Consider the following 21,010-nt stretch of genomic DNA (forward strand, 5'->3'; position numbering starts at 1 on the left):
CATATATACACACATATACACACACATATATATGTGCGTGTGTTCAAGAAGGAACTGCAGATGCTGGAAAAGGTAGACAAAAGTGCTGGAGAAACTAGCGGGTGCAGCAGCATCTATGGAGTGAAGGAAATAGGGGGCGTTTCGGCCGAAACCCTTCTTCAGACTGTCTTCTTTTGTCTGCCTTATATATATATGTGTGTGTGTGTGTGTGTTATTTCTATGGTTTTTGCATGTTCTATATGTGTCATACATATGTGTGATATATATATATGTTATTTATACATATACATGTGTGTTCATTATACATATATATAACTAGTTTCGCTGTTGTTTATTTGGGGTTTTAGAGAGTACTGTGTTTATACAACTGTTGTGCTGCCAAAAGTAAGGACTTTATTGTTCCATTTCGGGACATATGACAATAACTAAATGCCAATATGATTATAGCTTCACCAAAAGACAAATATCAGAAGAAGGGTCTCGACCCGAAACGTGGCCCATTCCTTCTCTCCAGAGATGCTGCCTGTCCCGCTGAGTTTCTCCAGCATTTTGTGTCCATCCGTCTCAATGTCATGATGACATTTGCTCGCTGTCTGACTCTCTGTCTCTCTCTGTCTCTCTGTCGGCGGGTGCGTTTTCGGGCCGTGCAGTTGCTTGGCGAGATGCCGCTGTGCGTGAAGCGAGAGACAGCGAGCCTGTCTTTCCCCCGCTCGCCCCCGTGTACATGGTAGGTGCCGGCTTGCTGCCTGTCTGCATCGGACTGGAAACACCGCGGGCTCCACTGCGGCGCAGCATCACTGGAAATTAACCTGCGTGTTGTTACTGCTGCAGTTTCACCTGCAACCCTCGCCTCAACATGACCCAGGGAAAGGTAAATCTCTCCCCAGCGCCCAGCAACGCTGGTCTATTCATTGATGGTCAAATTACTTTATTCCGGCCGCGTTCACTTGAATGCTTTGCTATGGTGTGATGTGAAACTGTCGTGTCTCTTGGCTCCTTCGTTAAAAAGGTCGTTTTTCTATTTCAGTCTAATGCAATCTATTTCAAAGCAGAAATGTGACTCGCATGTTATTCTGATATTTTATCTCTCGTGTTTCTAAGAGATCTTCCACTCCCCTCCCTCTCTCCCTCTCTCCCTCTCTCCCTCTCTCCCTCTCTCCCTCTCTCCCTCTCTCCCTCTCTCCCTCTCTCCTCTCTCCCTCTCTCCCTCTCCTCTATCCCCCTCATCCCTCCTATCCCCCTCATCCCTCATCCCCCCCTATCCCCCCCTCTCCTCCCCCCTCTCCTCCCTCCTCCTACCCTCTCCTCCCCCTCTCCTCCCCACTCCTATACCCCCCTTCTACCCCCCCTTTCTCCCCCTCCCGTCTCCTCCTCCTCTCCTCCCCCTCCTCTCCTCCCCCCTTCTCCTCCCCCCTCTCCTCCCCCCCTCTCCTCCCCCCCTCTCCTCCCCCCCCTTTCCTCCCCCCTCCTTCTCCCCCTCCCTCCCCCCTCTCCTCCTCTCCCCTCTCCTCCCCCCCTTTTCCTCCCCCTCTCCCCTCCTCCTCCTACCCCCCCCTCCCCCTCCCCCTCTCCTCTTCTCACCTCTCCTCCTCCCCCTCCCCTATTAAATCTTCTCCCCTTCACCTTGAACCTGTGTCCTCTGGTCCTCGACTCCCCTACGCTGGGCAAGAGACTGTGTGCATCTAACTTGTCGCAGTTCAACCCCTGGCAGGCTGTTCTGGTGGATGTGAGACGAGAGCCAGTGAAGCAATGTGGAACGCACCATGCAGTGACATTCAGGAGACATGGATTGTCAATGGCGTTCAGTTGCTGACAAGGCTACGTTTCATTCCCAGCCATCACTACGGACAGAGAGATCTTGGGCTTTAATGTAATCCATTCATTGTAATCCTCCACTGTCAGAGTGAGGCTAAACGCAAATTGGAGGAACAGCATCTCATATTTCACTTGTGCAGCTTACAGCCCAGTGGCATAAATATTGATTTCTCTCACTTCAGGTAGCCCCGGCATTCCCTCTCTCTCTCTCTCTCTATCCCTCCCCCACCCAAGTCGCACCAGCTTCTTGTTCTCACCCAACAAACAGCTAACAATGGCCTGTTTCCTTTATCACTGTTTTTTTTTGCATATCGTTCATTCATTGTTCTTTATCTCGCTACATCACCGTCTATATCTCTTGTTTCTCTTGTCCCCGTGGCTCTCAGTCTGAAGAAGGGTCTCGCCCCCAAGACGTCACCCATTCCTCCTCTCCAAGAGATGCTGCCTGTCCCGCTGAGTTACTCCAGCATTTAGTGTCTGTCTAATGGACTTATTGGAGCTCGCCACGTGACCCAGCTGCCTGGCGATCTGATCCTCTTTGGCAGCAGAGTTGCAGCAGGTGCCTGCTTAACGGCAAACGAGGGATTTTTTAACTTCAACACCTCCTGCACGGTTTTCTTTTCCGAGATTCCTCCTCGGAGTAACTGGAGCGTTTGTGTATGGAGTGAAGTGAGTTTGGCAGGTGATCTGAAATTTCTACAATTTCAGGTAGTCCCTTGCTTTCTCCCTCCTTCCCCTCCCCCTTCCCAGCTCTCCCACTGTCTCCGCCTCTTCCTTTCTTCTCTCCCCCCCCCACCCCAACATCAGTCTGAAGAAGGGTCTCGACCCGAAACGTCACCTATTCCTTCGCTCCATAGATGCTGCCTCACCCGCTGAGTTTCTCCAGCATTTTTGTCTACCTTTGATTTTTCCAGCATCTGCAGTTCTTTCTGGTGATCTGAAAGGTGAGTTTAATGTAAGATTTGACCCATTTATTTTAGCTTTGCCACCAAGGTGAGCAATTTTGTTTTTTCAGCGTCGGCTTTTTATTTTGTCGGTTCCAGTCAAGGCTGTGTGATATTTTGGGGGGGGGGGGGGGGGGGGAGTGGGGGGGGGGGGGGGAGTCTTAGCTTCAGGATCCAAAAACAAAATAATTTATTCATTTGAATAATCTATAATTTAATTTATATAATCCTAATTTGAGGGAGGACGTCCTTGTGATTGAGGCAGTGCAGCGTAGGTTCACCAGATTGATCCCAGGGATGGCGGGACTGTCATATGAGGAAATATTGAAAAGACTAGGCTTGTATTCACTGGAGTTTAGAAGGATGAGGGGGTGATATTATAAAAGGACTGGACAAGCTAGATGCAGGAAAAATGTTCCCAATGTTGGGCGAGTCCAGAACCAGGGGCCACACACAGTCTTAGAATAAAGGGGAGGTCATTTAAGACTGAGGTGAGAAAAAACGTTTTCACCCAGAGAGTTGTGAATTTGTGGAATTCCCTGCCACAGAGGGCAGTGGAGGTCAAATCATTGGATGGATTTAAGAGAGAGTTAGATAGAGCTTTCGGGGCTAGTGGAGTCAAGGGATATGGGGAGAAGGCAGGCACGGGTTGTTGATTGGGGACGATCAGCCATGATCACAATGAACGACGGCGCTGGCTCGAAGGGCCGAATGGCCTCATCCTGCACCTATTTTCTATGTTTCTAATTAAAGGTAGACACAAAATGCTGGAGTAACTCAGCGGGTGAGGCAGCATCTATGGACAGAAGGAATGGGTGATGTTTCGGGTTTCGACCTGAAACGTCACCTATTCCTTCTCTCCACTGATGCTGCCTCACCTGCTGAATTACTCCAGCATTTTGCGTTTGCCTTTGATTTAATCCAGCATCTGCAGTTCTTTCTTACACATATTATTTATTAATTAGTTAGGTTGTTAAAAATGACAATGCTAGGTGCTTATCTGGTGCCGGCCATATTCGGTGATGTATATTCGGTTCCCTGCCTCTAGTTTCCCTCTCCCCCTGACTCTCAGCCTGAAGAAGGGTCTCGACCCGAAACGTCGCCCATTCCTTCTCTCCAGAGATGCTACCCCAGCATTTTGTGTCTGTCTTCGGTTTAAACCAGCATAAGGTCATAAGGAGTAGAATTAGGCCATTCGGCCCATCAAGTCTACTCTGCCATTCAATTATGGCTGATCTATCTCTCCCTCCCTCCTAGCCCCATTCTCCTGCCTTCTCCCCATAACCCCTGACACCCGTACTAATCAAGATATTCCCCTTAAACCTGTGTCCTCTGGTCCTCGATTCCCCAACTCTAGTCAAGAGACCTTGTGTGTCGGGCCTTGATCTATTCCTCTCATGATTTTCTACATCTCTATAAGATCCCCACCTCATCGTCCAGCGCTCCAAGGAATGGAGTCCTAACCTGCTCAATCTCTCCCTATAGCTCAGCCCCTCAAGTCCTGGCAACATCCTCGTATTGTCCTGGCAACACCCCACATCATCGCCAGGACAACGGGCCTTCATGGTCAGGTCAAGAACCCAGCCTTGTGAAATCCTGGCAGCACCTTCTAAGTTGCCAGGACAACGGGCCTTCATGGTCAGGTCAAGAACCCAGCCTTGTGAAGTCCTGGCAGCACCTTCTAAGTTGCCAGGACAACGGGCCTTCACGCTCAGGTCAAGAACCCAACCTGCTCAACCTCTCCTTATAAACTCAGACCCTCCAGTCCTGGCAACAACATCCTCGTAAATCTTCTCTCTGCGCCCATTCCAACATCTTGACAACATCTTTCCTATAACATGGGGACTGGGAGTGGGACTACTCTGGCAAGAGACTGTGTGCGTTCACCCCGTTCTACTCCTCTGGCGATTTGTGCGTCTAGCTGTGCTTTCTGTTTTGTGCCCCCAGCTCTTTGCCATGGGCAAGACGGCGAACACAGATGGCGAACAGGGGGTGGACCCCGAGAAACAGGAGCCTGTGGACCCCGTGACTGCGCCACCCACCTACGAGGAGGCCACGTCAAGCTGCAAGGTTAACAGCCCCTCTACCTCGGTGCCCATGCACCCCAGCTGGGCCTACGTGGATCCCAGTAAGTCCAGCCTTGGCAGTCGCGGCCTCTCGGGACTTGTGCTTCTCAGTACCCAGCCCCCAACCCCACCCCCCCTGCCGCCCCTTGTTCTCTGAAGTCTGGAGAAGTCAGAAGATAGACACAAAAAGCTGGAGTACCTCAGCGGGTCAGGCAGCATCTCTGGAGAGAAGGAACGGGCGACGTTTCAGGTCGAGACCCTTCTTCAGATTAATTTGTGAAGTCAGAGTCGGACGAAGGGTCCCTTCTCTTCCTCCAGAGCTTCTAGGAGAGTCCAGGACCAGAGGCCACGGCCTCAGAATTCAAGGACATTCTTTTAGGAAGGAGATGAGGAGGAATTTCTTTAGTCACAGGGTGGTGAATCTGTGGAATTCTTTGCCACAGACGGCTGTGGAGGCCAAGTCAATGGATATATTTAAGGCAGAGATGGATAGATTCTTGATTAGTGCGGGTGTCAGGGGTTATGGGGAGAAGGCAGGAGAATGGGGTCGGGAGGAAGAGACAGATCAGCCATGATTGAATGGCAGAGTCGACTCGATGGGCCGAATGGCCTCATTCTGCTGCTCGAACCTTTGAACTTATGGAATATTTTCCACCTCTCTCTCGCGCTCCCTCTCTGTAGGCCGAAGCCCCAGTTATGGAAGCGGGGGTTACTCCGGAGAGAGCGAGATATTTTCCTCGTTCAGCTGGGACGACAAGAACGTTCGACGGATCTTCATCAGAAAGGTAACGCGGTTAAACACTGGACGGGCGGGGGGGGGGGGGGGGGGGGGGGGGGGGTGGGGGTCGGCACGGTGGCCAGGCAGTAGAGAAATCCTTTATTTCTTTCTATGTGAGTTTGAAAGCGGTTGGTGAAAATGTGGCTGCTGATTTCTCTCAGTGTCACCTCAAGGCCTAGCGCTGGTTTCTCATTGCTGTTCGTTGGCAGAGGCTGATGTTCTGATGTTCTCCTCCTCCCCCTTCCACAGGTCTACATTATCCTGATGGTTCAGCTCTCCTTCACAGCCGCCATCATCGCCCTCTTCACCTTCTGGTAGGTGGGGGGTGGGTGGGGTTACAGTTTTTGTCCGTGTAGCGTGTGCTTTGTTATTGTGCTGCTCATCCATTCATTGGCTTCCAATGTTGCTCCATTGCCGTGTCATGCTTTGTGTTTGCTCACGAGCCGGTAGAATCGCGCAGGGCCGCACGGTGGCGCGGCGGGTACAGCTGGAGACCCGGGTCTCATCCCGACCCCGGGCGCTGTCTGTACGGAGTTTGCACGTTCTCCCCGTGACACGCGTGGGGTTTCTCCGAGATCTTCACTTTCCTCCCACGCTCCAACGACGTGCAGGTTTGTCGACTATTTGGCTTGGTGTAAAAGTAAAATAAAATGTCCCTAATGTGTGTGTATGTGTGTAGGTTAGTGTTAGTGTGCGGGGATCGCTGGTCGGCACGGACTCGGTGGGCTGAAGGGCCTGTTTCCGCGCTGTATCTCTAAACTAACGGACCTTGCCTAAGCAGGGCACAAGAGTCGCCACGTTTCTGGCGCCGACAACGTTCTGAACGTTCAACGGACTGCGCTGTGTACTGTCCGCCGTGGCACGTGGTAGCAGCCTCACCGCCCCCCCTATCTCTCTGACAGCCCCCCCCTCTCTCTCCCACAGCCCCCCCTCTCTCTCCCACACCCCCCCTTCTCTCTCCCACAGCCCCCCCCCTCTCTCTCTCCCCGATGTGACTTCAGTATTAATCAAGTTCAAGTTCAAGTGAGTTTATTGTCATGTGTCCCAGATAGGACAATGAAATTCTTGCTTTGCCGCACAACAGAACATAGTAGGCATGAATACAGAACAGATCAGTGTGTCCATATACCATTATATAAATATATACACACATGAATAAATAAACTGATAAAGTGCAAATAAACAGATAGTGGGCTATTAATGTTCAGAGTTTTGTCCGAGCCAGGTTTAATAGCCTGATGGCTGTGGGGAAGTAGCTATTCCTGAACCTGGATGTTGCAGTCTTCAGGCTCCTGTACCTTCTACCTGAAGGTAGCAGGGAGATGAGTGTGTGGCCAGGATGGTGTGGGTCTTTGATGATACTGCCAGCCTTTTTGAGGCAGCGACTGCGATAAATCCCCTCGATGGAAGGGAGGTCAGAGCCGATGATGGACTGGGCAGTGTTTACTACTTTTTGTAGTCTTTTCCGCTCCTGGACGTTCAAGTTGCCGAACCAAGCCACGATGCAACCGGTCAGCATGCTCTCGACTGTGCACCTGTAGACGTTAGAGAGAGTCCTCCTTGACAATCCGACTCTCCGTAATCTTCTCAGGAAGTAGAGGCGCTGATGTGCTTTCTTTATGATTGCATTAGTGTTCTCGGACCAGGAAAGATCTTCAGAGATGTGCACGCCCAGGAATTTGAAGCTCTTGACCCTTTCAACCATCGACCCGTTGATATAAACGGGACACACTGCTGCAAACATGAACAAGCAAGACACAGTTATTTGGCTTGAACCAGTTTCTAGAATAACACTTTGATATTGACATTTTTTTGTCTGTCAAATTGCGCACTTTGTAACTTCAAGTTAGTCCTGGGCCAGTCCAGTTTGGAGATAGATGTAGTTTAGAGATACAGCGTAGCCACAGGCCCTTCGGCCCACCGAGTCCGTGCCGACCAGCGATCACCCCGCATACTAGCACTATCCTACACACACTGGGGACAGTTTACAATTTTTACCGAAGCCAATTAACCTACAAACCTGTACGTCTCTGGAGTGTGGGAGGAAACCGGAGCACCCGGAGAAAACCCACGCGGGTCACGGGGAGAGAACGTGCAGACTCCGCGCAGACAGCGCCCGCAGTCAGGATGGAACCCGGGTCTCTGGCGCTGTGAGGCGGGAACTCTACCGCTGCACCACCGTGACGCCCAACGTAATGTTACTGAATTGCGGAGGAGGTTCAAGGCTTTGTGGCCTACTCCTGCTCCTGTCTTTTGTTACCTCTGTATTCCCATTCCAGATTATTCCCTCTGATATTATATTTAATAACTGTGCTCTTTCTTTTCCTTTTGTGTACAGCAACCCTGTCAAGGTTTACATTCAGGCGAATCCTGGCTGGTATTGGGCTTCATAGTAAGTGTGAATCATTTGTGTCCTTGTGTGTACAATGCTGTGCGTACCAGCTTCAGTATACTGTGTGTGTGTGTGTGCGTGCGTGCGTGTGTGTGTGTGTGCGCGTGTGGGCCTGTCCCACTGTACGAGCTAATTCAAGAGTTCTCCTGAGTTTCCCTTGATTCTAACTCGGAGAATTACGGTAATGGCCGCTCGTAGGTACTCGGGGCTCTCGTGGACATTTTTCAACATGTTGAAAAATCTTCACGAGTCTTCACGAGCTTACCGCATTTCTCGAGTACCTGCCGTTAGCGTTACGAGCCGCCAAGAGACGCCCCCGAGCTCCGACGTACCCGCTGAATACATTCCATGTGCTTACCACGAGTTTGATTTTATTTAAACTCGGGAGAAGCCAATTAATCTACAAACCCGCACGTCTTTGGAGTGTGGGAGGAAACCGGAGCACCCGGAGAAAACCCACACAGGTCACGGGGAGAACGTGCGAACTCCGTACAGACCGCACCCATAGTCAGGATTGGACCCGGATCCCCGGCGCTGTGAGGCGACAAATCTACCGCTGCGCTATCCCCAAATTATCGAGCTTTTATTTGGTGTCTTTCTTATGTTATCTATTGGGTACCATGTGTACAGGCCTAGCATGCTGCTGCAAGAAAGAATTTGATCAGTATGTGTGTCAGGGGTTATGGGGAGAAGGCCGGAGAATGGGGTTAGCATGGAGAGATAGATCAGTGATGATTGAATGGCGGAGTGAACTCGATGGGCCGAATGGCCTAATTCTACTCTTATGAACATGAATATGAATGTTGACTCAATGGGCCAGAGGGCCTACTTCTCCTCCTCTGAAGTTCTATCGAGTGGCGTGAGACTTGTTATTTTGCATTGCTACTTTATTGATAGTTTTTCTGTATTTTATATGTATTTTGCTTTAATAAACGATTACTTGTGCTCTTCAGGATCTGTTCATTGGTGTGAATCCTTGCATCCTGCATATATCTCATTACAATATATATATGTTTTGAAATTTCACTCCTGTGCATTCAACACTCCTGTTTTCTTTGTCTCTCCAGTGTCATCTTCTTTGTTACATACCTGACCCTGGCGTGCTGTAGTGGACCAAGGTAATTCTCACCCTGGCCGAGTGTTTTGGTCAACTGCGGCTCAGTTTGACTTAAAACATAATGATTGAGAAGGTGTGTGGATTGTGTGTCCCTGGTCAATACAGCCAGCGTTTAGGTTAAAAGAATGGACACAGAGTGCTGGAGTAACTCAGCGGGTCAGGCAGCATCTGTGGGGAACATGGATAGGTGACGTTTCACAGAGTGCTGGAGTAACTCAGCGGGTCAGGCAGCATCTGTGGAGAACATGGATAGGTGACGTTTCACAGAGTGCTGGAGTAACTCAGCGGGTCAGGCAGCATCTGTGGAGAACATGGATAGGTGACGTTTCACAGAGTGCTGGAGTAACTCAGCGGGTCAGGCAGCATCTGTGGAGAACACCGATAGGTGACGTTTCACAGAGTGCTGGAGTAACTCAGCGGGTCAGGCAGCATCTGTGGAGAACATGGATAGGTGACGTTTCACAGAATGCTGGAGTAACTCAGCGGGTCAGGCAGCATCTGTGGAGAACATGGATAGGTGATGTTTCACAGAGTGCTGGAGTAACTCAGCGGGTCAGGCAGCATCTGTGGGGAACAAGGATAGGTGACGTTTCACAGAGTTCTGGAGTAACTCAGCGGGTCAGGCAGCATCTGTGGAGAACATGGATAGGTGACGTTTCAGCTCAGGACCCTTCTTAGTTTAATTTAGGGTAGTTTAGAGATACATCGCCAAAGCAGGCCCTTCGGCCCACCGAGTCCATACTGACCAGCGATCCCCGCACACGAACTATCCTACACACACATACCAGGGACAATTTTTACATACATACCAAGCCAATGAACCAACAAACCTGCATGTCTTTGGAGTGTGGGAGGAAAGTGAAGATCTTACGCTGCTGGCCTTGCCGAGGCAGTGCGAGGTGCAGATGGAGTCAATGGGAGGGAGGTGCTGTTCCTCCAGTGTGTGTGTGTGGCCTCACCCTGGCAGTGGAGGAGGCCCAGGACAGAAAGGTCAGTGTGGGAAGGGGGAGTTGAGATGGTTTGGCAAGCGGGAGATTGAGCTGGCGTGATAATTGTGTGCGTTAACCCTGACCTGTTCTTGTGTCTTGCAGGAGATATTTCCCATGGAACTTGATTCTGTTGACCATTTTTGTAAGTATTGCCGCTCGCTTTCCAACCTTCCTCTGCTCTGCAGTTCCCCGCAACTTCCTCAGCAATGATACCGCCATCCCTAAGTCAGGTCAAGTCAAGTCAACTTTATCTAAATGGTGGCCGATTAGGAAAAGGGGAGATGCAGCGAGACCTGGGTGTCATGGTACACCAGTCATTGAAAGTAGGCATGCAGGTGCAGCAGGCAGTGAAGAAAGCGAATGGTATGTTAGCTTTCATAGCAAAAGGATTTGAGTATAGGAGCAGGGAGGTTCTACTGCAGTTGTACAGGGTCTTGGTGAGACCACACCTGGAGTATTGCGTACAGTTTTGGTCTCCAAATCTGAGGAAGGACATTATAGCCATAGAGGGAGTGCAGAGAAGGTTCACCAGACTGATTACTGGGATGTCAGGACTTTCATATGAATAAAGACTGGATAGACTTTCCTTATACTCGCTAGAATTTAGGAGATTGAGAGGGGATCTTATAGAAACGTACAAAATTCTTATGGGGTTGGACAGGCTAGATGCAGGAAGATTGTTCCCGATGTTGGGGAAGTCCAGGACAAGGGGTCACAGCTTAAGGATAAGGGGGAAATCCTTTAGGACCGAGATGAGAAGAAACTTTTTCACACAGAGAGTGGTGAATCTCTGGAACTCCCTGTCACAGAGGGTAGTTGAGGCCAGTTTATTGGCTATATTTAAGAGGGAGTTAGATGTGGCCCTTGTGGCTAAAGGGATCAGGGGGTATGGAGGGAAGGCAGGTACGGGATACTGAGTTGGATGATCAGCCATGATCATATTGAATGGCGGTGCAGGCTCGAAGGGCCGAAAGGCCTACTCCTGCACCTATTGTGTATGTATCTATGTATCTGTGTATTTCTATAGCATTGACCAAAGGGCTTTACATCAGTGCAGGTACTAACATGCTACATACAGTGGTACATAGATCTAACAATACATACATAAATACATACACACAGCGCTCCCTCAGAGGACCTCAAGAAACGCTTGTGAGTAGAAATAGGTTTTAAGTCTCGACTTCAGTCGATGGAGGGGGCAGTTCTGATGGGAAGGGGGATGCTGTTCCACGGTCTAGGAGCTGCAACCGCAAAGGCGCGGTCACCCCTCAGCTTATGCCTAGACCGCGGGATGTTCAGTAGCCCTAAGTTGGCCGATCTGAGGGACCAGGAGGTGGTATGGTGGGTTAGCAGATTTTTGATGGAGGTGGAGGCAATTTTTGTATACATATAGGAGGAGCTTGAAATTGATTTGGAACCGCACAGGGGGCCAGTGGAGAGAGTTTTGCCAGGATCGGGGTGATGTGGTCCCTTTTTCGGGTGCCCGTCAGGAGTCTCGCTGCGGCGTTTTGGACCAATTGCAGGCGGGACAGGGATGATTGGCCAAAGGCAGACACAAGAAAGCTGGAGTAACTCAGCGGGACAGGCACCATCTTTGCGGGACAGGCACCATCACCACCTCCTTCAGACTGATGTCAGGGGAGTGGGCGGTACATAATAATAATAATAATGGATGGGATTTATATAGCGCCTTTCTAATACTCAAGGCGCTTTACATCGCATTATTCATTCACTCCTCAGTCACACTCGGTGGTGGTAAGCTACTTCTGTAGCCACAGCTGCCCTGGGGCAGACTGACGGAAGCGTGGCTGCCAATCTGCGCCTACGGCCCCTCCGACCACCACCAATCACTCACACACATTCACACACATTCACACACAGGCAAAGGTGGGTGAAGTGTCTTGCCCAAGGACACAACGACAGTATGCACTCCAAGCGGGATTCGAACCGGCTACCTTCCGGTCGCCAGCCGAACACTTAGCCCATTGTGCCATCTGTCGTCCCACATAGATGAGGAAGTGTAAAGATAAGGATGTGTAAGGTGTGAAGACAGGACAAAGGGGATGGAGATCAAGGAACATTATCGTTTTTTTTCAACTGCTTCAAGGCAGCTTCAACTGCGGTTTGCTTTGGTGGTCGTCTGCTGTCTGTGTATATTTAACCAATGTTTTTTCTAATCACTCCGCAGACCCTGGCTATGTCCTGCATGACAGGACTGATGTCAAGGTACCCCAACAATCAACCATGCAGTCACTTCTTGCTGCATGCTGCATGCTGCATGTTGCAGTTATTAACTGCTTTCCTTTTGTGTTTAATGCTTTCCAAAGACTGCAAGTTTGGCATGCATGCTTGGATTTATTTCGAGGTATTTTTTTTAAAATAATCATTTAAAACAATGTAATTCTTGCCTTGAAGTGAATGCCCCTTAATCAGGCCATCTGTGGCATTAGAAAGACACAAAAGAAGTGTTGGAGTAACTCAGCGGGTCACAGAGTCAAAATGTGTAGGAAGGAACTGCAGATGCTGGTTTAAACTGAAGATTGGCACAAAATGCTGGAGTAACTCAGCGGGACAGGCAGCATCTCTGGAGAGAAGGAATGGGTGACGTTTCGGGTTGGGTCTGAAGAAGGGTCTCGATCCGAAACGTCGCCCATTCTCTTCTCTCCAGAAACACTGCCTGTCCCGCTGAGTTACTCTAGCATTTTGTGTCTACGGTTTAAACCAGCATCTGCTGTTATCTGAATCGGTTAAGCTGCTTCTTAGAGTGATACAGCGTGGAAACGGGCCCCTCAGCCCAAATTGCCCACGCCGAACAACATGCCCCATTTACACTAGTTCTACCTGCCTGCGTTTGGCCCATATCCCTCTAAACCTGTCCTTTCCATGTACCGATCTTTTAGGTCCATTGGCCCACCGAGTCCGCGCCGACCAGCGATCCCCGCACACTAACACTACCCTACACACGCTAGGGACAATTTACAATCTTTACCCAAGCCAATTAACCTACAAACCTGTACGTCTTTGGAGTGTGGGAGGAAACCGGAGCACCCGGAGAAAACCCACGGGGAGAACGTACAGACTCCGTACAGACAGCACCCGTAGTCAGGATGGAACCCGGGTCTCTGGCGCTGTGAGGCAGCAACTCTACCGCTGCGCCACCGTGCCGCCCTCATCTAATTATTTCTTAAACGTTGGGATAGTCCCAGCCTCAACCACCTCCTCCGGCAGCTCGTTCCATACACCCACCACCCTTTGTGTAAAAAAAAAAGATGGCCCCCGTGTTCCTATCAATACTTTCCCCCCTCACCTTAAACATAGGGTCAGGCAGCGTCCGTAGAGAACATGGATAGGTGATGATTCAGATCGGGACCCTCCCGCCCAACCCGCAGAGTTACTCCAGCACTTTGTGTCTTTCCTTGGTAAACCGGCACCTGCAGTTCCGTCTTTCTACAATCTACTGCTCTGGTTTGCCAGCCCATCCTGCCTGGTATTTGCATGGGCGTGCAGAGATTAAATGTTGACTATTTTCTATTTTGTTCACTTTTAGTTTAGAGATACAGCGCGGAAACAGGCCCTTCGGCCCACCGAGTCCGTACTAGCCCGACCAGCGACCGTGTATCTCTGAACTAAACGAAATAATGAGGAGGAATGAAATGTAAAGGACTTTGAACAATTCACAGTGTACAGATGCATAGATAAGGGAATAACGTTTAGTGCAAGGTAAAGCCAGCAAAGTCCAATCAAGGATAGTCTGAGTGTCACCAGTGAGGTAGATAGTAGTTCAGCACTGCTCTCTGGTTGTGGTAGGATGGTTCAGTTGCCTGATAACAGCTGGGAAGAAACTGTCCGGGGGTGAGACTGGTCCTTGATTGTGCTGCTGGCCTTGCCCGAGGCAGCGTGAAGGTGAATAAAAGAATGAATACTTTATTGCCACGGCGATGTTCTTTGTTTTTGCATACGCAAGGTATGCAAAGAGTGGCCACATAAAGGGCAGCAATAAAGTCACACAGTATCCTCCTTTGTTCTCCCCACTTTCCTCTCTCACGGCTGTCCCCTGTGTAAGTGGAGTCAATGGAAGGGAGGTTGGTTTGTGTCTATCTTTGATTTGTGGGGTGGTTACTTTAGGACAAAAGAGAGAGGGGAAGGGATGTGAATTTCGGTGTTGGGGGGGGGGGGGGGGGCATTGATTTGGACGCACACACACACACACACACATAGACACCAAAGATCCTATAGCGAGCAAGATAGTCCACTCGACGAAAAAGACGTCGTACGGTCATGGGCAGATTCATGGGTAATTTTTGGCCCCATTTCCGTAACCGGCTTCCGTCTCCGCACCAAAGATCCCGTTGGATACTAGTGCGGAGACGGAAGCCGGTTACCGAAAACATCCTCGTAAAAATAATGAAAGTTCTTTGGAAAAACCTTCTCCTCATTTTCAGAATGATAATTTATTAACACAAACTGTTCCCCCGCAACGTTGATTACACTGCGAGTCGGGTCAGGTCCGGTTACTGAAATGGATGAAAAAAAAGGCCCACGTTCCGCTCCGTTGCCTACTACACGTCAGCCCATTGCATTTCGCAGGAGTGGTCTATCTTGCTCCGCTATATGATCTTTGATACATACTGCCCTGAGAGGAGGCAGGTCGGGTGTACAACCTTTAAGAAAGCATGGACAGCTATCGAGATAGTTCCCAGTCATTCTTGTGTTCATCTCACTTCATGTTCTTTTCCAGCTACTACAACACAAAGTCAGTCCTGCTATGCTTTGCCATCACAGCACTGGTGTGTTTTGCCGTGACAATATTCAGCTTCCAGACAAAGGTAAGACTGTTCCGAGAGTCCGACCCCCTCACTTTGTCCCCCGTCACTGCTCCCTTTTGATGCAGCTTTAGTTTAGTTTATAGGCACAAAAGGCCGGAGTAACTTGGCGGGTCTCTGGGGACATTTTGAGGCGAGACCCCTTCTTCAGACTGAAGTCGGGGGGGAGGGAGATACAGAGATAAGGAAGTGTAAGGTGTGAAAATGGGACAAGGGGGATGGAGATCACGGAAATTGTAGAATAGATTGTTAGCTGGGAGAAGGTAACAACAAAACAAACAGCTTCGGGTCGAGGCCTTTGTTCAGTTCGGTTTAGTTTAGAGATACAGCACGGAAACAGGCCCTTCGGCCCACCCAGCCCATGCCGACCATCGATCACCCCGTACACTCGCACTATCCTGCACAAACTTTTCCTTCCCCCCTCCCCTCCCCCGCCTCTGTCCCCGTACCCAACCAGGACACATCTATTTCTCCCCCCTCCCTCCCCTTCCACCTGCATTCTTTCCTCTAGCTTCACAATTCGCAACTCGTTTAGTTTAGAGACACAGCATGGAAACAGGCCCTTCGGCCCACCGAGTCGAGGGCAGCCATCGATCACTTATCTGTAGACTAAACTAAATGATTAGAAGGAATGGAATGTGGAGGACTTTGTTGAGATAATTTGAAAGCAGGCGGAAATCTGTGAACGGGGCTGTTCTCTCTTTTACAGTTTGACTTCACCTCCTGCCAAGGTGTGCTGTTCGTTCTGTTGCTGGTCCTCTTCATCAGCGGACTTGTCCTGGCCATTGTGTTGCCGTTTCACTACGTAAGTCGGTCTCTTCCCCCCTCTCCCCGCCTCTTCACGCCCACACTACCGCTGCGCCACCGTGCCGCCCTCTAACAGCTTTGTCTGTTGTCTGCGAAACCGTGGTGGGGAACATGGCAGGAAGGTTTTGCCAGGAACAAGGCCACCATTAGTAACATGGCTGCCACCGTTAGTAACATGGCTGCCACCGCTATTGTCAAGAGCGGCCAATGGCGGAGACCGTTGCTGCCAATGTGAACCAATGGCTGCCATTATTACTGGTGTGTGCCATTGTTCTGCGTTGTGGTTGTCAATAAATAGAAACATAGACAACAGGTGCAGGAGTAGAAGCCATTCGGCCCTTCTAGCCAGCACCGCCATTCAATATAATCACGGCTGATCATCCACAATCAGTACCCCGTTCCTGCCTTCTCCCCATAACCCTTGATTCCATTAGCCCGAAGAGCTAAATCTAACTCTCTCTTGAAAACATCCAATGAATTGGTCTCCACTGCCTTCTGTGGCAGAGAATTCCACAGATTCACAACTCTCTGGGTGGAAACGTTTTTCCTCATCTCAGTCCAAAATGGCCGACCCCTTATTCTTAATGCCAATCTTGTTTTAAAAAAACTAGAAGTCTGGGCTAAAGGCACTTTTGTTTTGTGTTTCAGATTCCCTGGCTTCACGCTGTTTATGCCGTGCTGGGCGCGATCATCTTTACAATGGTGAGCCGTTTGCAGGGCGTTTTGGTACTTTGCCATTAAAGTTACGGACTTTGTACTACCAGTGTAGGCTCCCCCGGCTCTCCATCCAACAAGGCCTCTTTCATCGTGTTCTAAAGGTTTTGGAGGGAAAGGGTTGTCCCACCTGCTGCTGAGGCAAGGTCAGGTTTGCGATGCCTTCTTACAGCGTGCCCCCATTCATAGGCGCGCACTACTGACTTGGAGACGGGAGTTCGAATCCCACCAGAGTCATTGGGGAAACTAGTAAACACCACATGGTGCGTCACATATCCCTCGATTCCGTTAGCCCTAAGAACTGTATCTAACTCTCTCTTAGTGCGGGTGTCAGGGGTTAGAAACATAGAAACATAGACAATAGGTGCAGGAGTAGGCCATTCGGCCCTTCGAGCCTGCACCGCCATTCAATGTGATCATGGCTGATCATCCAACTCGGTTATTGGGAGAAGGCAGGAGAATGGGGTCGAGAGGGAGAGATAGGTCAGCCATGTTTGAATGGCGGAGTAGACTTGATGGGCCGTGCTGTCTGTACGGAGTTTGCACGTTCTCCCCGTGAACTTTGGTTTCCTCCCACACTCGTGCAGGTCTGCAGGTTAATTGGCTTGGAATAAATGTAAAAATTGTCCCCAGGGTGTAGACAATAGACAATAGACAATAGGTGCAGGAGTAGAGGCCATTCGGCCCTTCGAGCCAGCACTGCCATTCACTGTGATCATGGCTGATCATCCCCAATCAGTACCCCGTTCCTGCCTTCTCCCCATATCCCCTGACTCCGCTATCTTTAAGCTCTCTCTTGAAAGTATCCAGAGAACCGGCCCCCACTGCCCTCTGACACAGGGAATTCCTCAGGATTGGTGTGTGTGTGGGGATCGCTGGTCGGCGCGGACTCGGTGGGCCGAAGGGCCTGTTTCTGCGCTGTATCTCCAAACTGAACACGAGATGCCTCTTTGCTTCTTCCCCTGCAGTTCCTGGCCTTTGACACGCAGCTTCTGATCGGAAATCGGCGCTATGCTATCAGCCCTGAGGAGTACATCTTCGGGGCGTTGAACATCTACTTGGACATCGTTTACATCTTCACCTTCATGCTGCAGATCTTTGGTTCCAGCAGAGAATGACCAGGGCCGCAACCAATCACCTCGACTTCACATAGACCATCAGGTGGCTTCTAGTCCCATAAAAATCCACCAGCCACAGCAGCATCTAGAGCTAAAGCAAGGGACCTCGCTGAAACCCAGTCATTCCAGTGTGTCCTGTAATTTCCTAATGGTTCGACCCATTTTGTGTGTGACTGTAACTGTGAATCTAGTCTACGGTCGATCTACACAAGCTTCTAGCTAGACGCATGGCCGCAGTACATAGGCTTGTGTATTTTGGGCTTCCAGCGCTAATTCTTTACGGTTAGGCCTGCTTCCTTGTAGTTCCCAAAGGCTTTAACTCCTCCTCCCATTCCCATTCCCATTCCCACACCGACCTTCCTGTCCCGGGCCTCCTCCACTGTCAGAGTGAGGCCCAGTGTATATTTCGCTTGGGCAGCTTGCACCCCAGCGGTATGAACATTGACTTCTCTAACTTCAAGTAACCCTTGCTTTCCCCCTCTCTCCATCCCTCCCCCACCCTAATCGTACCAGCTTCAAAGTCGTCGTGTTGAGTCTCGTTGTCTGTAACTGGTTTTCACCCAGCACACAGCTAACAATGGCCTGTTTCCTTCATCATCATTACTTTTTTGCATCTTTCATTTATTTGTTCTATATCTCTCCACATCACTGTCTATATCTCTCGTTTCCCTCTCCCCCTGACTCTCAGTCTGAAGAAGGGTCTCGACCCGAAACGTCACCCATTCCTTCTCTCCAGAGATGCTGCCTATCCCGCTGAGTTACTCCAGCTTTTTGTGTCTATCCTTGTGGTACAGCACAGCTTGAGTCAACTGCCTGTTCGACTTCCTTGCAATTTTATTAATGAGTGCATGGCGATATTCGGCAGGAATTTTCAAGTCGCCTTCCAGCTGCCTGTGGGGAGCGATTCTCAAACCGATTTCTTTGCCCCGGGAGGAGTTGAATACTTTGATTTCTTCTCTTCACCCAGAGAGACGGAGAGAGAGAGATGGAGAGACAGAGAGGGAGAGAGACGGAGAGAGACGGAGTGAGTGAGGGAGAGAGAGAGAGGGAGAGAGAGACGGAAAGAGAGAAAGACGGACTGGGAGAGAGACGGAGAGAGAGAGACGGAGAGGGAGAGATAGAGAGAGAGAGAGGGGGTAGAGTGGAGAGAGTGAGGGAGAGAGAGACGGAGAGAGAGAGAGACGGGGAGAGAGAGAGAGAGACGGGGAGAGAGAGAGAGAGAGGCACACAGAGTACATCACCCTTGATGGCTACTGTGTGATCTCTCTCTGAAGCCGTGACCACAGCATCATGCGGCCACTCTGTGGACTGCACTGCCTGTGAAGGGCCAGGTTTTGGGAAGCGTGAGGAATGGCAAGGTTGTTATTTGAAGGGAGGTTAGGGCGCGTTCTCCCGTGCAGTTACCCGCCCGCTGCGCAAATGTCACTTTCGCAACCTGATCGCTAGACAGGGCGCAATTAAAAAAAAAAAAAAAAAGATTTGCTGCATTTGCCGACTGCATTTGTCTCTCTCTGCCCGGCATTCAGGGAGGATGCCAGGGGTGCCACAATATTGCCCCGTGCGGGGGTACTTTGTAACTGTGTCGGGGCCCTTTATGTGGCGACTCTTTGCATACCTTGACTCATTCAATCATTCATCCACGTATTGTTCTGTACAGGAAATGGTGGCACAGCTGGTAGAACCACTGCCTCACAGTGCAGGAAGGAACTGCAGATGCTGGTTTAAACCAAAGGTGGACACAGAAAGGCCGAAACATCACCTATTCCTTCTCTCCAGAGATGCTGTCGGAGTCACTGCAGCATTGAGTCTAGCCTCAGTGTAGCCCAGGAATTATCGCTGAAGAGTTACAAAATCGTGCTCTGGTATAAATCTGCTTTATTGGAGCGTGCGTGTGTGTAACTTTGTTTAGAGTTTAGAGATACAGTACAGAAACAGGCCCTTCGGCCCACCGAGTCCGCACCGACCAGCGATCCCCGCACACTAACACTATCCTACACACACTAAGGACAATTTACAATTTTACCAAAGCCAATTAACCTACAAACCTGCACGTCTTTGGAGTGTGGGACAAAAGTCACGGGGAGAGCGTGCAAACTCCGTACAGACAGCACCCGTAGTCAGGATGGAACCCGGGCCTCTGGCGCTGTGAGGCAGCAACTCTACCGCTGCGCCACCATGCTGCCCGACTGTGAATGTGAGAAAAGTGGATTCAATTCCGTAACTCCTGCTACGATCCTGCGTTGGATCGACGGGCTGAAGGGCCTCCAAATGTGCTGCGTAGCTCTGCGAATTAATGATTTTATTGTGTGTCTTTGCCATTTTATTAACGAGCGCTGAGGTCTCGTGAAATATAACTCCCTGTTCTGGGCACAAAGCCTTTTGGGACGACTGATGCCGTTAAGGTTAATCCCACACCTTACATCCCAGCACACACCTTGTTCCTTTCAAACTACAGTTGGATTTTTTAATTCATCTGCACCCTTTAATCTTGCATGCCCCCAATGTCCCTGCATCGTGAAATCTGAAGACGCAATGGCTTTTCACAAGGAACGATGTCACCTATTGTGTCCTGTTTGTGGATTCTGTGGAATTCTCTGCCTCAGAGGGCGGTGGAGGCAGGTTCTCTGGATGCTTTCAAGAGAGAGCTAGATAGGACTCTTAAAGATAGCGGAGTCAGGGGATATGGGGAGAAGGCAGGAACGGGGTACTGATTGGGGATGATCAGCCATGATCACATTGAATGGCGGTGCTGGCTTGAAGGGCCGAATGGCCTACTCCTGTACCTATTGTCTATTGTCTGTCCCCAACAAGCCCGGGCTCTGTAAGGGAGAGGAAGATGGAATCGCTCACACAATGGAACAGCAGAGGAAGGTTTGTGGAGCGAATTCCCGGGAGGTATCGTTGCCTGACCTCCTGCCTTGTCCACCATTGAAATGGAAAGTACTGATACCTGCGCAAGTTCCTGTCTGTAAAGTCGACATGGAACAAACGAGTGAACACGGAGGGCCTTGAGAGTCATAGAGTGATACAGCATGGAAACAGGCCCTTCGGCCCAACTCGCCCACACAGCCCAACGTGTCCCAGCTACACTAGTCCCACCTGCCCACGTTTGGTTCATATCCCTCCAAACCCGTCCCATCCATGTACCTGTCTAACTATTTCTTCAACGTTGGGATTGTCCCTGCCTCAACTACCTCCTCTGGCAGCGCGTTCCTTACACCCACCACCCTCTGTGTGAAGAAGTCACCCCTCAGTTTCCTATTAAATCTTTTCCCCTTCACATTGAATCTTGAATCTTGAATCTGAATAAAACAATTTCATTCTGTTCGTGCCATTCTGTGCCATTCTCTTGTGATAGTATATTTATTGGAAATCTGGAAGGTTATTTTGAAGAGTATAAAGCAAAGATCCTATAGCAGAGCTATAGGTTCTTTGGTATAAAGGTGG

At 50.0% G+C, this 21,010-nt stretch overlaps 1 protein-coding gene across 4 annotated transcripts; it reads left to right on the top strand.

Annotated features, from left to right (window-relative positions):
• The first annotated feature begins 656 nt into the window (after positions 1–656).
• Positions 657–17,963, top strand: LOC116970466 (protein lifeguard 2-like). 4 transcript variants are annotated; one of them, XM_033017110.1, is made up of 13 exons: positions 661–871; positions 4,707–4,887; positions 5,507–5,610; positions 5,853–5,917; positions 7,942–7,995; positions 9,063–9,113; positions 10,204–10,243; positions 12,290–12,327; positions 14,840–14,927; positions 15,634–15,729; positions 16,380–16,433; positions 17,414–17,580; positions 17,625–17,963. In XM_033017110.1, exons 1-12 carry the CDS (start codon positions 857–859, stop codon positions 17,561–17,563), a joined length of 936 nt encoding a protein of 311 aa, XP_032873001.1. In that variant the 5' UTR covers positions 661–856; the 3' UTR covers positions 17,564–17,580; positions 17,625–17,963. The 4 variants fall into 4 exon arrangements, with proteins under 4 accessions (XP_032873002.1, XP_032873001.1, XP_032873000.1 ...); XM_033017111.1 differs by lacking the exon at positions 12,290–12,327 and adding an exon at positions 12,429–12,466 and having other exon boundaries at positions 657–871; positions 17,414–17,963; XM_033017109.1 differs by having other exon boundaries at positions 17,414–17,963.
• The last annotated feature ends 3,047 nt before the right edge of the window (positions 17,964–21,010 follow it).

This window comes from Amblyraja radiata, unplaced genomic scaffold (genome assembly GCF_010909765.2).
Source record: "Amblyraja radiata isolate CabotCenter1 unplaced genomic scaffold, sAmbRad1.1.pri scaffold_915_ctg1, whole genome shotgun sequence".
Taxonomy (NCBI): Eukaryota; Metazoa; Chordata; class Chondrichthyes; order Rajiformes; family Rajidae; genus Amblyraja; species Amblyraja radiata.